We start from the raw sequence: 17,279 nt of genomic DNA on the forward strand, positions 1-17,279 counted from the left end.
CCCCCCCCCCCCCCCGGAGTGTCCTCTTTTTTGAAAGTTCAAATATGGTAACCCTAGAGTTGTCCTCTAGCTCAGACAGAGGACTTGGGAGGAAGGATTGTCTCTTACCATGTGCCTGTACATCACCAGCACAATGGGCCCTGATCTTAGTGGGGGCTTCTGGGTGCTGTTGTAATAGAAATTCCTCTTTGCTGCTGCGTCTTCCTCTTTGCTGACGAAAATAAGATTGTTTTACTGTTAACCCTACTGAGCCAGTGCGGCTAGATTTGCGTGTGACTCGTGCAGAATCAGCAGAACTGGTCACTAGATTCTAGTAGCAGAATCTTTGCTGTGAGTGATGCACGCTGCAGAAGGAACCCTGCTAGATGCTCTGACCCCAAGCTGAGTTTGCAGGACCGGGAGTTAGACAAATATTTCTTTTGACCCGTCCACTGAGCAGCACGGTTAATAGGGTCACAGAGATGCTAAACATAGCGCCATTTCTGCGTAGACCCACACTTTAGTCGAGGTGATCAGCAGATGATAAGACCCATTCTGGGCACCTTTAATCCTATACACCTTGAAAATCTAAAAACATGAGCAATTTTCTTTGTATAAGGTATAGTTAAAAACAACTCCACGTTGCCATGAACCTGAAATTCTGTTTTTTAGTATTGGGGTTTGTGACAGGGCATTATTCCACTCCTGTCTCTTTTCTAGCCACAAACCGCTTGGAGACCATACACTCCATAGCTCACTCAGCCAAGGGCAGGGGCACAAAGAGATCTTTTCTGGCTCCGACTCTAAAAGCGTAGGATTTGGTGTCATGTCATATCATGTCATGTCCCGTCCCCCACCATCACCCGCACTTTTCTATTTTCTGGGCTAATGGCTTGATTAGCCCTGTAGCTTTCTCCAGCCTGTGCCCAATCTATCAATTAGGCACAACTTTGCTACTTAGATTTAATTGGTGATCCAGTGATCAGACTGCTGGTTAAAGACCACAGCGATAACCAAGAGATCATCAACCTCTATTTTCCATTAGGGTTATAATTTTAAATACTGACAGCTAGACATATTGGAAGTATAGGCCAGCTTGTAGGATGTTGTGCGTCTTTCCACCAGGGGGCGATGTTGCTTTGGCAAATTCAAAGCAAGCAAATAAAGAGACAAGCAAATCTAGGGAAGAAAGAAACAATTCCCTTCCTTTGAAGGCAGTTAAGATTAGGGTGACCAGATGTCCCAATTTTATAGAGACAGTCCTGATATTTGGAGCTTTTTCTTATATAGGTGCCTATTACCTCCCACCCCATCCCGATTTTTCACACTTGCTATCTGGTCACCCTAGTTAACATGTTACAGGAGGGGAGGGCTATGCTCATCATGATGGCAGAGAAAATACTGCATCTAATAATCCAGAAAAATCCCTTGCCATTTTCTCATTATATCTAAAAAATAAAAACAAAAAACAAACCAACCAACCTCTAGGCCAGATCCTCAGCTGGCATAATCAACATAGCTCCATTGAACTCAGTGAAGTCAGAGTTGTGCCCATTTACACCCGCTGAGGATCCAGGCCTATAAATGAATTGCAATTAACTCACTGGATAAACTGAACTAATGACTTTCTCTCCAAAGGGGCCTTCGCAAACCACTGTAAAATGAGCCAGTCCAGTGTACAGGCTAGTTCTTGCTTCTCTAGTCCTGGGCCGTAATAAAATGTCATGCTAATCCACCCAAGACAGTCAGTGTCCCATGAGAATCCACTGAATTTAGATCATGGCCATCATGCTAATATAGCAGACATAGGGTTGGGGCAGTTTACAGCAATTCTCACGTGTCTTACGCAGCGTGTGTAGAGGAATTGCTTCTCTCGCCTCTGAAATGCAGCTGCCTCTTGGGTGGAAGGCATCTCTGAAAATCAAGCCACTAGAACTTCAGCTCCAAAAGCTCAGGCCTCTGCCGCTTTAGCTAAAGGAAAATGTCTGTGGCCACTGTTATACCAGGCCCCTTACGCACGCTTTGGGCAGCCACTAGAAGAGTAGTTTTGAAACTTTTTTTCTGGCGACCCAGTTGAAGAAAATTGTTGACGCCTGCAACCCAACGGAGCTGGGGATGAGGGGTTCAGGGTGTGGGAGGGGGCTCAGGGCTGGGGCAGGGGGTTGGGATGCAGGAGGGGGTCCAGGCTGTGGGCGGGGGTGAAGAGGCTCTGGGGTGGGGCCGGGGATGAGAGCTTTGGGGTGCAGGATGGGGCTCCGGGTTTCGGGGGGGGCTCAGGGCTGGGGTAGGGGATTGGGGCGCGGGGGTGAGGTGCAGGCTTACCTGTGGCAGCTCCCAGTCAGTGGCGCAGCGGGGGTGCTAAGGCAGGCTTCCTGACTGTCCTGGCACTGCGGACCGTGCTGCGCCCTGGAAGTGGCCAGCAGCAGGTCCGCCTCCTAGGCGGAGGCGTGCAAGCGGCTTTGCGCGGCTCTCGCCTGCAGGCACCACCCCCCCTCAGCTCCCATTGGCCGTTTCCTGGCCAATGGGAGTGCAGAGCCAGTGCTTGGGGCTGAGGCAGCGCGTGGAGCCCCATAGCGCTCCCGCCTAGGAGCTGGACCTGCTGCTGGCTGCTTCCGGGGCGCAGTGTGGTGTCAGAACAGGTAGGGACTAGCCTGCCTTAGCCAGGCTGCACCGCCGACGGGACTTTTAACGGCCCAGTCGGTGGTGCTGACCAGATTCAACGCGACCCAGTGCCTTCCATTCCGTGACCCAGTACTGCCCTGGAAGGTGAGATGGCTAAGTTGCTCGTGCACCTAAAACCAGCATGATGCAGTGGGAAGGGTATAGTTCCCAGATAGACTAGAAGCACCAAAGGCCTTGCTTAGCAGGGTGCAGGTGAGTGGGGAGCAACCCATGGCCCTGACTTCAGCTGTTCTGTGTCGCAGGTGGATTTTGCCCTGTTCGTTATCAGCCAAACCGGGCTCATCATCTCCCTGATCTGTCTTGTCCTGGCTATCATCACCTTCCTCTTCTGCCACCCCATCCGTAACACCAGCAGCACCTTCCTCCACCTGCAGCTCAGCATATGCCTCTTCCTGGCCGATCTCCTCTTCATAGTGGGAATAGACAAGACTTACAACAAGGTACAGTAGGCGCAGAATTCTCCAGGCACTGTTCACAGCTCCCGTCGTGGTTTCTTCACCTACCCGCGTTGGGATCTCATATATGTTGGGCTGACTCCCAACTGCTTCCATTTACGCTTCGCTATTTCAGTGGAGTTACTCCTGATTTACACCAGGGTGAGTGAGAGGAGAATCAGGTCAATGGACTGCAGTAGAGACTGCACCACCCAGGGATGATTTTAGACACAACAAATCCTGCATCACGGTAGGGGGTTAGACTAGATGACCCTTGTGGTCCCTTCTACTTCTATGGTTCTATGATTCTGTGACCTATTGTAACTGCGACCTTTTCTGGGTAAAACCTCAATAATCTAACCCGCACCCAGTTGCCCCAGGTTAAAGGCTTCCTTCCAACCCCACAACTGGGCTGAGTTCGGTGAATCTGGGCTGATATTTGGAGCAGGCTGGAACTGATTCCATCCCAGTGCAAATCTCAGCAGGTATGAAACAAAGCCAAAGCCTGCTCTGACCCCGCTGAGACAAGATCCCCAGATTTCCACTGGCTGTACCTATAATGAAGCATTGAGCGGGGGCAGTGCTTCTCACACCAGGTGTTCGACAGACTTAGGGTCAGTTTCAGTTTCCCACCCTAAGCGTTTGCCTGGCCATAATCTAGGTGCATCCTCCCAAGTCAGGAAGAGAGCTCATCTCATCAAATAACCCTGGACTGACTTTCCATTCCTCCTCCAGCTCATGTGTTCCATCACCGCCGGCTTGCTGCATTACCTCTTCCTGGCTTGCTTTGCCTGGATGTTTCTGGAAGCGATGAGTCTGTACCTCATCGTCAGGAATCTGAAGGTGAAAAATTATGCAGGCACGGGCAGATGCACAAGAAAATACATGTACGCCTTTGGCTACGGACTCCCAGCAGTGATTGTGATCACGTCTGCAGCCAGCGCGCCCAGCAGCTATGGAACTCCTTATCAGTAAGTCCTGTGTGGCAAGGCGGAGCTTTGTCTCAGTATGGAGAATCTGTGCCAGAGCCCTGTGCCTAGGAGCACTTGTGCATCCTCCAGGCACTGGGGTGAATTCCATTCACACTGACTGTGTAAAGACTCCCACCTTAGATCAGCAGTGGCAACTCACCTTAGTCCTTCAGGGCAAAAGCCCAGGCCTCTACCACTTGAGCTAAAGGATCAAGTCCATTAGGTGGGAGCAATAGTAGGCTCTTATCCTCTATGTGGACCAGCCACTGGGTCGTGGTGGGGACACAACAAATTTAGCTAGCATGTTACAATTGCTCTCGGCAGGTTTCCTGTTCTGCTTGCTGTGTCCTAATCCCTCCTCCATGTGGGGGGCTGGATTAGATGACTTCTTGAGGCGCCTTCCAGCCCTACGTTTCTATGAGTCTTGTTTATAGAGAGTGGGCTGACAGAGAGTGTAAACAGGAAGCAGACAATGCACTGCACATCTTACAGTCCGCATGGGTTGTAAATACCCTCTGTGGAGACATTCGATCCTGCAAGCCCCTAACACTACCCGAGCTCACCCCAAATCCCAGACCTCTACCCTCTTCCTTCCAAATCCCAGCCTGGGCCTATACCTACATCTTTCCCCACAGCTCTCAGCCTCCCAGTCTGAATCCAGGCTTGGGGTTCTCTCCACATATGGAAGCCCCTGACTCTTCTCCCTGGGCAGACTTCCATCGTCTCTATAACAATACATTCTTTGGTTTCCGTTGGTTACTACCCACCTCTGTTGGGTGCTGCTTGAGGACCAGTAGCTCCTGAAACCGATGTACTCATTGCCCTGTTCCAAGTCCTGGTGACCAAATGGAACTGGATCTTCCCCTTTCAGTCTCAGCCTTTAAACTGTCCCATTTTTGAACCCTGTTATCCTGAAGTCTGACTGGATTCCACTTGTAGGTCTATTAGCAGAACCCGGGGATGGGGGCATACCTGGCAATGCCAGTGCCACCAGCTCACACGGCAGTGGTGCAGAGGTAGCAAATGCAGGCCGTACAGGTCTAGCCACGGTTCTGCTAATGGCCTTTCTCTCTTTCTTCGTAGCTGCTGGCTCAATCCTGATAACGGTTTTAGATGGAATTTCCTTGGGCCTGTCTGCGCCGTGGTTGTGGTGGGTACCGCAGGGTCTCGGGTTTCCCAGAGCAGCAGAACCAGAGGGCTGTCGTAGAATCTCTCACAGATGGGAACACCGAAGAGATGGGGCCCAGACCAGAGTCGCTAGGAGGAGGCGGGTCTGAGGCGCCTGTGGTCTGGAGCCTGAAAGCGTACAACCCGACCTGACCAAGGAGATTTTGCAAAATGAATGCACGGCTACCCCATTTTGGGAATGGCAGCCCCCTGAGGAGCAGCTGGCGTAATTCCAGAGCCCTGGCCCCTACACGTCCTCAGTGAGGCTAGCAGTGACAGACACCCCAGAGAGACAAGCCTCCTAAGGAGAGCTATCGCCTGTGGTGTGGGTGAGCTGGGGGGATAGGCCGTCTAGAACATAAAGAACAAGATTGTTCAGAGCCATCTGAGCAACAGAGTGGGCCTGATTCTCCTCACACCCGTCTCCCTCCATTGTCTTCAGTGGAGTTCCTCCTGATTTACACTGGCGTGAGGGAGAGGGGAAACAGGCCCAATGGAGTTACTCCTGGTTTACACCAGGCTGAGTGAGAGGGGAATCAGACACCACCGTGTATTTTTGACATTCATTGATGTTCAATATTCTCACGGTCCAGAACATTTCCTGGCCCGTTTAGGTTCCCCCCCGTATATCATCGATCGGCACAAGGCCTGGGGACTGGAGCAGCAAAGTGCTGGGGCTGCAGGTCAGCTGTAAGGCATTTCTCTGGGACACTAGGCCATCTCAAACCACCGGCCAAAACTAATTCTAACCCCAGGGTCCAATTTAATGTTCCATCCCACGGGCCAGATCCTCAACCGGTTGGTACTTGGTTACAGTCCAGTCAGGCGCTAGGCTGAGTTACACTAGGTGGGGCTCTGGAGCCTGAGGGTGAAATGAAATGTACGAGGGACTCCTTTGGTTTGTCTCTTTACAGGTTAATTTAGTATTTTTCTGCCTTACTCTGAAGCTTTTGCGAGAGCATCTTTCCTCCCTCAATGCAGAGCTGTCTACTCTGAGGAACACCAGGCAAGATTCCTAGGGGGGAAATGGATAATCTCTCTCTAGGTTCTTACGTGGGCCCTGTCACCATAGTGGCTGAACACCTCACAGATGTACTAATAGTTTTAGCCTCTCAGCAGCTCTGGGCGGTGGGGGAAATACTACTCACCTAGTCCCAGATAGGGAAACTGAGGCATGGAATAGGGTTGCTAACTTTCTACTCTCACAAAACTGAACACCCTTGCCCCACCCCTTAGCCGAGGCCCCGCCCCCTGCTCACTCCATCCCCCCTCCCTCTGTCGCTTGCTCTCCCCACCCTCACTCACTTTCTCATTTTCACCGGGCTGGCTCAGGGGGCTGGGGTGTGGGAAGGGGTGAGGGCTCCAGCTGAAGGTGCAGACTTCCAGGGTGGGGCCAGGTCTGAGGGGTTCAGCGTGCAGGAGGGGGCTCTGGGCTGAGGATTGGGGCCCAGGAGGGGGTCAGGAGTACAGGCTTTGGGTGGTGCTTACCTCAAGTAGCTCCCAGAAGCAGCGGCATGTCCCCCCTTTGACTCCCATGTGGAGGCGTGGCCAGGCGGCTCTGGTTCCTGGTCAATGGGAGTTGCAGGGGTGGCGCTTGGGACGGGGGCAGCGCGTGGAGCCCCCCTGGCTGCCCCTATGTGTAGGAGCCAGAGGGGGGACATGCCAGCTACATCCCAGGACCTGCATGGCACCGCCAACCGGACAGTCAACGGCCCGGTCAGCGGTGCTGACCGGAGCTGCCAGGATCCCTTTTCGACCAGGTGTTCCAGTCGAAAACTGGACACCTGGTCACCTTAGCATGGAGCAATCACATGATTTGCCCACAGGGAGTCTGTGGCTGAAACAGGACTTGAACCCAGATCACCTGAGTCCAAGTCCTGTGCCTTAGCCACAAGACCTACCTTCCTCCCCTGCTGCCTATGACGTTTTAACCACCCTCCTGGCCCCTCGCGCAGGTTAGTCTATTGTTCCCATTGCCTCCTGTAATAATACTTCGCTCTTTTTTAGCACTTTCCATCTGTAGATCTCAAAGTGCTTCACAAAGGGGAGGTCAGGATCATTATCACTAGCTTTACAGATGGAGAAACTGAGGCACAGAGAAGGGACATGACTTGCCCAAGGTCATGCAGCAGGCCAGTGCCAGAGTCGGGAATAGAACCCAGTCCCAGTCGGGTGCTCTGTGCACTAGGCCGTGCTGCCTCCCATACACACTCCACTCCTGGGGCTGGTGGTAACCTCTTTCTTGCTCTTCACTGAGCGTGGGGGATACAGTTTCAAGGGATCTGAAATGAAAACTAGGGGGGAGATTCTGCTCTCATGTCCCAGCCCCTCTGCTCTCCCTGCCAGTGCCAATATCCCAGTGACTGTCACACAGTTGTTTTTCTCCCCATTTCAGGTCACTGACTTTTAAAGCCCTGGCTCATCTCTTAGTCCTGGGCCTCACGTGGGGGCTGGGCACCTTCCAGTTCGGCCCGCTGGCCACGGTGATGGGGTACCTGTTCACCATCACCAACAGCATGCTGGGAACCTTCATCTTCGTGGTGCACTGCCTGCTCAACAGAAAGGTGATGCCTGCATGCCCCCAGCCTACGGGCAGCAGGTGTGGGGTGGATCTGAGCTTTTACTGTGGGTTGCAAAGGGGTGAGGGAAAGAGAGAAATGAAGGGAGCGGAAAAGGGGAGGGGAGAGCAGTAGGGTGCTGTGAGGCAGCAGTAGGGTGCTGAAATGCAGCCACCTCTGGGGCAAAGCATGGTAGCTGTTTAGCAGCATACAGCAACACAGCACAACTCTTTAGCGCCGGAACAGCTGGGCTGGATCCTCCGTGGGGGTATTTGGGATAACGCCTTTGGAGTCAAACATCAGCTGAGGACCTGGCCTGGGGAATGGAATTACCTGCACTGAGATTTGGCCAGCACTCTGGGATTGATTGGTGTGTGTTTGTGGGATTTAGCATGTCAAGATGTGGTCAGGGACTTGTGTTTACATCCCTGCTCAGACCCCATGAGTGACGGGGGATTTTCAACCCTCAGGTGAGAGAGGAGTATTGGAAATTATTTACCAGGCTTCGACGGTCAAAGGAAGAACCTTCGTCTTCCAATATAACTATGTCTGCTCTCGCCTCCAGCACAGCCACGGTAAGAGAGACTTGAGATGCATGGCTGCACAGCGTGAGCAGCAATGTACTAACCTCGACCCTCCCACCTCTGTCCCTCTCTCTCACTTTAATTAGCTCCATCGATAAGGTATTGCAAGCAGCGCCAATGCTCATACGGTCCATACATCAAGTCTCCTTGTAGAGGGCAGAGTTCCACACTGGTAATGCTCAGCCCTGGGTTTTGCCCCCTTTGTGGTAAAACCGATTGGGTTAGGCCATCGGGAGCAAAATGCAGAACAACATTTTGCAAAGGTTTTAAAGAAAAATTGTCACCAACATTTTGAATTTCCGAAGCGTTGTGACCACCCAGGAAGTTAGTATAAAAAAACCCCAACAGTCACAAATGTTGGCAAAGTGTTTTGACGCATTTTTGGTGCCAAATTTTTGCTACCTTTCCACCAAAACTAAATTGTGCCAAATTTTTGTCAAAAATATTACGTCACATTTTTGCAAAAGAAAAAAGTGCCAATTTTTTGCCAGAAAAAATGTTGACAAATGTTTGCGCATTTAAAAATGTCCGACCATCTCTAGCCGGCAGATAATTTCAGTAATGGCTTTATTGGAGGACTGAATGTCACCAGTGGCTTTTTAATGCAGAGGATACCTACAGAGCGTTATCATTTTATAGCCAGATTCGCCCACCCTGAAGGCCACATTGTGCTGCTGGTGTGTAAGGCTGGTCCTGCACTCAAGACATCTATCTCCAGTGCCTGATTCATGCTTTGCTTCCTTGTCTTTCTGTTCCAGGATCCTCCGCAAAACAGTGTCCCATCCTACCTGCAGAAGGCAGCGAGGGATTGATCTCTGTCGCCTGGCCTCTCTTTATGGGTTTTCCACTTTGTTCTCCTCCCCTGGTCTCAAATGCAGAGGAAAGGGGTTGGCACAGTCTCATTAAATGCTCCTGCTGTGTCACCAAAGAATGTCTCCATTCTCAAGCCCACGAGCAACAAAGCCGTAAACTGGTGGATTCTGAGCCACCAGGCAAAACTATGATACTTCAGGAGACCAGAGCTATGAAATCCGGGTCTCCAAGCCCTTCTCCCTGTGTTCAGTTCAGGTTTGGCTTAAGGAAGGCTCAGGTTGGAGCTTAAAAATTTAATTGAACCAATTCACCCAGTGGCCCAGTGTGTGCCTTGTTTGAGCCTTATCCTGAAACTGATTCTAAACTAGGATCTAGAGGCTGGCCTTAAGGCCCCAAATTTGGATCCAGATCTGTTTTTTTCCACATCTTGGCATTTGGAAGGGTGTGAGAGATCCAGGGGTTCATCTTAGCCCATCTTTTATTCTTTGCTTTACGTAATCCTGTATCATTCTCACTGCAATACCGATTCCTTTGTACTAGTCAGGCATGAATCTAGGACCCAGATACTATGGTGGTAGATACATAAGGTGGAATCCTGGCTCCATTGACGTTAATGGCAAAACCCCCATTGGCTTGAGTGGGGCGGGAATTCACCCACAGATTGTATTGTCAGTGGGTTTCTTTTTGTATTATAGCTGGAGATGGAGCCACGGATAAGGTTAAGGTTGCCCAAGTGTTTCCATTCCAAGCCCCTGTTTTCAAGTGTTTATTCATAATTTTAAACGTTTCCTTTTCTGAAACATTTACTTTTGGGGCTAACATTTTCCAGGCCTGCTAAATGATTCTGGAAAGTTTGAGCAAAATATATGGTATAATATGCTATTTCTACTATTTGAGAAACAGTTTGTGATCATGTGATTAAAGATGGTCTTATACAGGTAATGTTTAGACAGAAGGTGTCAGAGTTAAGGTTGCATGTTCAAGCTTAACTTTGCCATTCCCTGACCTTGGAGTGATTAGCTGAGCAGCGTTAATGTTCTCTTGATGTAGTTTTTCTATATGGAATATAGGCCATTATGGGTCTGATTTGATGATGAATAGCAGCTTACATCATAGGCCACGGAGCCTGGGAGGGCCAACCGGGCCATGGCCTGACCACCTTTTGGCAAGGCCAAACCTGAGCAGTGATGTGACCCTGCAGGCCAAGTTGCAACGCCACTCAGATTTGGAAGGGGGTAGCTGTAGGAGCTCCCGGGTTGGAGGGCATCAGGGGAAGAGGAGAGTCAGGCACTGGGGGGGCGGGGAACCAATTCCTCTACACACTTTAAATGACAATCTGCAGGCCCTGCCTTACTTCAGCAGCCATCTTGCTAAGGAAGGGTGGTCCAGTGGTTAGGGCCCTGATGTATGACTTGGGGGAGCTGGGGTCAGGGCCTGGCTCTACACAGATTTTCTGTGTGACCTTGGGCAAGTCACTTAGGACCAGATTTTTACAGGGAATTAATCCCCTAACTTAATTCCTAAGTTGCTTTTGAAAATGAGTTAGGCGTTGCAATGCTGAACAGAACAATGCCTGAATACCTTGAACAATCGGGGCTCTAGCCCTTCTGCACCTCAGTTCCCCATGTGCAAAAGGTGGATAATAGCACCTAAGATACAGCCAGATTTTCAGGTGATGAAAGGTGGCATCACTCCCGATTGACAATTGCTGAGGATCCAGCCCATGGACTTCAGTGCATCTGCTTGGAGACTAAGGTGCTACTCAGTGTGAGGGTATCAGCCTCTGGCTGTATAAACTGTTTGAACTTTGGGCTGTTCTATTGCTTACTTTGCATATAAACCAATGTGTCTTTAACAAATTCTAAACTATCGATACTTTATTTATTTTTTAATATAACTATGTCACCAACTACAGACCAGGCAGAGTGTCCTCAGAGACATCATCACAGGTTACTGCAACCTTATTAGTCGTTAAAATACAATCGTACCACCATTGATTGCATGAGGAATCGCAGCACTCACTGCTTGTTAATGTCACAGTGGTTCCTGTGTGTACAGTGCCCCTCTGCGCTCTTGCACTGCTTGGGGAAAGGTTCCCTCTCCTACCTGGTTTGCATAGGCCAAAGGAATCAGAGGAAACTGCATCCTGTTGATGACAAAGACAACATCAGGCACAGTGGGCAGGTTGCTGCAGGTAATGTCATACTAGAGGGGACAAGAAGGGAATCCTCTTATGAAAGAAACAACGAGCATAAAAGATGGAGATGGACAAGCTTCACAGGGTTTGGCTTTAGCCTGAAATCTTCATGATTTGTTTGAACAAAGCCTGAACAGGAACCCATCCCACGCGCTGATGGCATGTTACAAGAATAAACAATCCAGACAATCGTCAGCACCCCGCCCTGATGGTTGGTAATCCATCGCTGACGGTGACGACAATATTGTCACAGTTCTCATCTATAGCTACGCATACGACTCTGAAGCCCAAACCCTGATACATGGAGGGATTGGGAAGTCTGTATCTGGGACGTTTGATGATGCAACTCTGCGGTGCCTTTCAGCCTGGAGATGATTTTGTCGATGCTGCTCGAACCTGTTACATGCTGATCTTGTCAGAGATGGCCAGTGAGTCCTGTTCTGAGCCATTTGCTCGGTTTCCTGGAGACTGAGCCCAGCCCACTGGAGCCTGCTCTTCAGGTTACCCAATCCTGATAATCATCCCATAAATAACTAAACAACCACAGATATAATGGAGATAACAAAATATACCCAGACCTTCCAGTCCTCAGCTCACCCCCTCGCGCAAAAGCCCAATATTGGACTCAGATCATGTAGTGTTTAAAATACGGTCTGGGGCCAAATTCCTCCCCTAGTTCTACTGGTGTAACCCCAGTGATGTCACTGGTGTAACGGAATGGGGGTGTTACTGTTTTCCCATGCACAGAGACTTATTTGCAAAGGGCTATAAAATACTTCAGAGGCAATTGCGGTTTAAGATGACAGAAAGGAACAAGAAGAGCCCAATGGGGGAGCACCGGGGGAGTAGCAAACAGCAGGAGCTCTGAGAACAAACTGAACGCTGAACTCGGCACATAGACTATCCCAGGCTGGCAGACTCTAAGGGCACTGCAATAAAAGCTCCATGGCACAGCTGCAGCTGGCCTGAGGCAGCTGACTTGGGCTTGAAGGGCTCGGGCTGCAGGGCTATAAAATTGCAGTATAGAGGTTTGGACTCGAGTTCGAGCCTGGGCTCTGAGACCCTGCAAGAGAGGAGGGTCTCAAAGCCTGGGTCCACCTGAGTATCTATACTGCCATTTTTAGCCCCACAGGCTGAACCCCATGAGCCTGGGTCAGCTGCCCAGGCTCTGAGGCTTGGTGCAATGTTGTTTTTTGATTGCAGTGTAGGCCTGGTCTACACTACGGGATTAATTCGGATTTAGCAGCGTTAATTCGAATTAACCCTTCACCCGTCCACACTACAGAGCCATTTAGTTCGAATTAAAGGGTGCTTTAAATTGATTTCTGTACTCCACCTCGACGAGCGGAGTAGCGCCAAAATCGATTTTGTTAATTCGAATTAGGATTAGTGTGGCCGCACACCACCGAATTAATGTGGTTAAAATAAATGGGGTAGTGTGGCCACACACCACCGAATTAATGTGGTTAAAAACCGAATTAATGTGCTTAGTGTGGCCGCGCACAATCGAATTTATACAACCTGTTTCCCAAATTCGAATTATCTAAATTCGGATTAATCCCGTAGTGTAGACATACCCGTAGACTTGTGTACCCTTGTGATGGACTGTTCACTCCACACTTCCCCTGAAGGGGTTAAGGTAGCATGGAAGGGGATCATTAACTTAGTAGGCTGCACCTGGGGGAGAATTAGGCTGGCTGGCCTAATGGCAGATGAAGTTCAGCTGAGCAGGCGTAGGCTGGGCTGGGATAAAGCTAGAAAGGGCTGTAGGAGAAGTAGCCTGGGAGTTTGAGTTGGGCCAGAACACCGAGAAGGGAAGGCGTGATGAGGTCTGGGAGTAAGGAGACTCTGCTTGCTGGACAGAGAATCCTTGTGCTGGAGCCTGGGGCAATGGGCAGGCCTGTGTTCCCCTACATGCCATGGGGAAAGTGGCACAGTCTTAGGTTAGAGGATGGCCTGGAGAGACTTTGCTACGCACAACAAGGGAAAGCATGTAGTGACCTGGCTGGAAGACTAAGCCATGAAGAAGGAGCAGCCAAGTCACGCAGAGGGAGCTTGCTGAGTCCTAGTGAGTGAGTGGGGCTGTGGTCAGAGCAAACAAAGGAAGGGGGCATCAGACCTGGATGGAGCCAATCCCCAGAGCAGCCAGGAGGAGGTGCCCTAGCGGTGAGTGAGCCCCGGTTTAGAAATGCTGGACTCTTCTGCTGAGTTGCTCAACTCAGGCACTAAAACCCTGTGTTTCAGTGCAGGATAATTACTGCTGAGTCACACTGGCTGGAGGGCCCCATTCACTCCAGAGAGAGAATGAGGCCTTGTCTACAGGGAGAGTTCTACTGGTGGAATTATACTGGTATAGTTATATTGGCATAATCCCCAATCCGGACCACTCTCATTCCGGAATAAACTGAACCAACTGAAAAACTAAAAAGACACATCCTGGAATAAACGTGTCTACACAGAAGGGTACACTGGTATTACTCTATCACTTTAAATTTGCATTTTAGCTTCTACTGGTATAACTTTACCATGCAGACCAGCCCTGAGATCCTTTCAATAGGCCCGGACTATTAGAAAAGGGGGTGTCACTCCACTGAAGTCAATGGGGGATGCTTAAGCAATGGGTCAGTCACTCCAGGTTTGAAAATCATTCTCTGATCAGAAAGTCAGGAGTAAACGGGCTAGAGTGGAACTAGTGAATAGAGAATAGGCCAATAGACCATTTTGTGGGGCAGGTTCTGCCATGGGACATTCACACATGCAGTAATTTAATAAGGCTACTAAAGGAAGCTCATCTGAGATGCACAGCGACTCGAAGCCCAGACAGTCCCCCATTTATCTGATGGCTGCCACCTTGGCCAACTCCCCTGGGATTGAACCTGGCACCTCCAGAGCTAAAGAAGCAAGATTCTGCAGCTAGGCCTGTAACAGATTCATTGCGACAGATATGGCAATTTCCTGCAATAACTTTGGGAGATGTTACTGAATTGAGTTTAAATAGTTTTGGAGTCCACTTTATTATAAATGCAAAGTTTATGTATTGTTCAGGGATTGAATGTAGCTTCTCCAGTGGGGAGATGTGGCCATTATGAACGTTGGGAAGGTTTACGAGCATCATAGGACTATTTAACACAGGCGAGTTTTACAGTCACACTTCTGACTGCAGTGTAGATACAACCTGAGGCTGAGGGCCTGATCCTGTCAGCCCTCCACCAAAGTCAACCAGGTTTGGGCCCAGAATGAACTAAAGCAAGACCAGGTGGATTTCTCTTTTGCTAACTGACTTTTACTGTTACTGGGTTCATCAATTCTTGCAGTGAAGCAAATGCACTCATGATAAAATGCTGAGGCTAATTTACTTGGTGGTTTGAGGCTGGATTTTTTTATATAGATATTACATGCACTATTTTTGCATCAAATATTAATAACTAGAACATCAATTTATAATGATATGCGGAGCTTTCAGCTTCAATCCCAGGCATGCATTTGATGACTTTCAAAGAGGGAAAACTTTTCTGGTATATCAGAAGCAACCTGGGTTTGCAACGATGGGGCTTCACCTTGGAAAGAGAACATGTGCAGGAGAACTGAGCTTGGCATGTCAATAAACAATGCAATTAACCTCTAGTTAGCAGCCTTTGATACCCTTGATGATGAGATTCTATTGATTTCCCTGCCAGGAGGACATGGGTTCTTGCTTCATTGTTTGTTCTTTTTTTCCACATTGAGGATAGATGTGCGTAATTGCTCATCCATCCCTCAGGTTTTCTCTTGGGATCACCAACAAGGTTCTACGTGTCCCCCTCATGTTGTGAAGATAGTGTGATTTCCCAGGTATCCCAGGGTGAGCTAGGGAAATGGCTGATAGAAATCTGGCTAAATCTAAACCTGAACAAAATGAAGGTGATGCTGATAGATCAGGGGAAACATCTAGAGAGTATGGTGGAGATGCGGACTTACCCCTACCCCTCTTCACTACAGACTATAGATGCGTCTGGATCCCTGATTCCTCCTGCAGTCTCAGGTAGCATCGCTTGGGGGTGATAAAGTATCAATTTCCATCTGCGTTTGGTTAGACATTGCTCTCTGATCCAGGCCTTGCCATAATTATTCACGCCTCTCTGAGCCCCAGACAGTGTTACTGCTTTGTGTCCTACATGTCCTTACACTGTCAGAAGCTGCAGTGTTTGGGACCATCACAGTAGAATACAGAAGCACTTATTTATTAGGCTATTAATATTTATTTATAGCACTTACTTCTGAAGATCATCCAGAGGCTACAGCTACTGCAGAACATGACTCTCCCCATTCAGTGGACCACTGTACGGGGAGCATATTACACTAATTCTCCCCCAGCTTTACATTCATTTCTGGGTGCATTTCATGGTGTTGATTTTTATCTTCAAAACTCTCCAGGTTTGGGTCCTGACTCGAGCAGGGCGCATAACTGACTTTTAGATTCACTGGCAGTCCTGAAAAATTAGGGGGGTGGGGAAATCTGTTTGGGTTGAACCAAAACCGTTTGGAATTTTCATCTAATCAGAAAAGTTTATTTTTAAAAAAATGTAGGTCCGATGAAATGTTTGGGGTATTTTTTTTAATATAAGTAAAAGAAATGAAGGGCTAGATTCACAAAACAGCCAGAGGACACGTCCCCACTTAGGGAGTCCCTCAGGTTTGCAAATCTGAAATGGCCCCAGCATTTGGTACTGCTAGGTGTCTTGAAAAGAGTTACATGGGAGATAATCATTACTAACCTAGGCCAGGTTCAGACAGTGAACTAGAGGGAGAAATGTCTTTGTTCATGATGTATTTATACAGCCTTAGTACACTTGACTCTTGTACTGCTTTTCATCATAAAGGCACCTGTTGCTGAGCATTAGGTTGATGCGCTGGCCAGCTGCTTGCTTACCCACAAAACGGGCAAAGTCTGCAGATCATCTAAAGAGAGCAGGAGATAAAATTGTCTTGGTCCTGTTGCCAAAGATGGGGCAGGGGGCACTTCTCAAAAGAAAGAAGTAACCTCACATCCTGCCATGAGCCACAAATGCTTCTAGTCCCGGGAGGCTGTGCCTGAAATCGATTTATCTGAAACAAACTTAGAAAGCGCTATACAGACACACGCCAATGATTTGCCTCTGGAAAGGAGAGTTCATCTGTCTTGAGTTTCTGATGGAGGGTGGAATCTCATGTGAAAAAAGATTGTTTGTTAAACACACACTAGTTAAATAATTGAATTAACCAGTTACCTCTCCTAGGTTTTTTCCCCACACTGTTCTCTGGATCTGTGTTCCTTAGCTAAAGAACAGACTGGAGAATTAATAGAAATGTATGAGTGTCCGTAGGGTTACCAGATAGCAACTGTGAAAAAAGATACAGGGGGTGTGGGGTAATAGGCGCCTATATAAGAAAAAGTCCCCAAAAATGGGACTGTCCCTTTAAAAATGGCACATCTGGTCACCCTAAGTGTCTGTAGCCAAAATAGCTTTATCCTAGTTCTATTCTAATCTGGGCAAGTGATTTACAGTACCCACATGGAAATATGGATCCTAATTTACTTCCAGTGAGGCTTATCTGCCAGTGGAATTATGGGGCTGCTTTTGTCTGTTCAACCAAAACAATCTAAAGTAGGAGTTAGACATGTAAACAAGTTACTAGAATGTCAGTTTGGTTCAAAATTACCTTGCCCAACTGATGCTATGAGCCAACCTTTGCCACTTATGCAAGCAAGACTGTCACGTGAAACCCAAAACAAAATACGAAGGTAGTAATTTTGACACTATTCTAAATTCTCTGGAATTTCATCTTTGCTGTAAGCTCTTATGCCGCTCTAATCTAAGATTCAATTAGTGGTAAAATTTTTAGTTTATGAGCCAATTCAAAGCATCTTCCTCTTT

General features: G+C 48.7%; 1 protein-coding gene across 1 annotated transcript in view; it reads left to right on the forward strand.

The window, feature by feature from the left end:
- Window positions 1-11,008, forward strand: part of LOC112115196 (adhesion G protein-coupled receptor E2-like) — a 21,046-nt gene extending 10,038 nt beyond the window's left edge. Inside the window, exons 9-15 of the mRNA XM_029913244.1 lie at window positions 2,904-3,101; window positions 3,831-4,066; window positions 5,150-5,216; window positions 6,148-6,239; window positions 7,629-7,797; window positions 8,262-8,366; window positions 9,134-11,008. Of these exons, the coding sequence (XP_029769104.1) occupies window positions 2,904-3,101; window positions 3,831-4,066; window positions 5,150-5,216; window positions 6,148-6,239; window positions 7,629-7,797; window positions 8,262-8,366; window positions 9,134-9,187 (921 nt within the window). The 3' untranslated portion in view covers window positions 9,188-11,008. The remainder of the gene's footprint in view (window positions 1-2,903; window positions 3,102-3,830; window positions 4,067-5,149; window positions 5,217-6,147; window positions 6,240-7,628; window positions 7,798-8,261; window positions 8,367-9,133) is intronic.
- The last annotated feature ends 6,271 nt before the right edge of the window (window positions 11,009-17,279 follow it).

This window comes from Terrapene carolina, unplaced genomic scaffold, assembly GCF_002925995.2.
Source record: "Terrapene carolina triunguis isolate 2854851 unplaced genomic scaffold, T_m_triunguis-2.0 Scaffold552, whole genome shotgun sequence".
Classification (NCBI taxonomy): domain Eukaryota; kingdom Metazoa; phylum Chordata; order Testudines; family Emydidae; genus Terrapene; species Terrapene triunguis.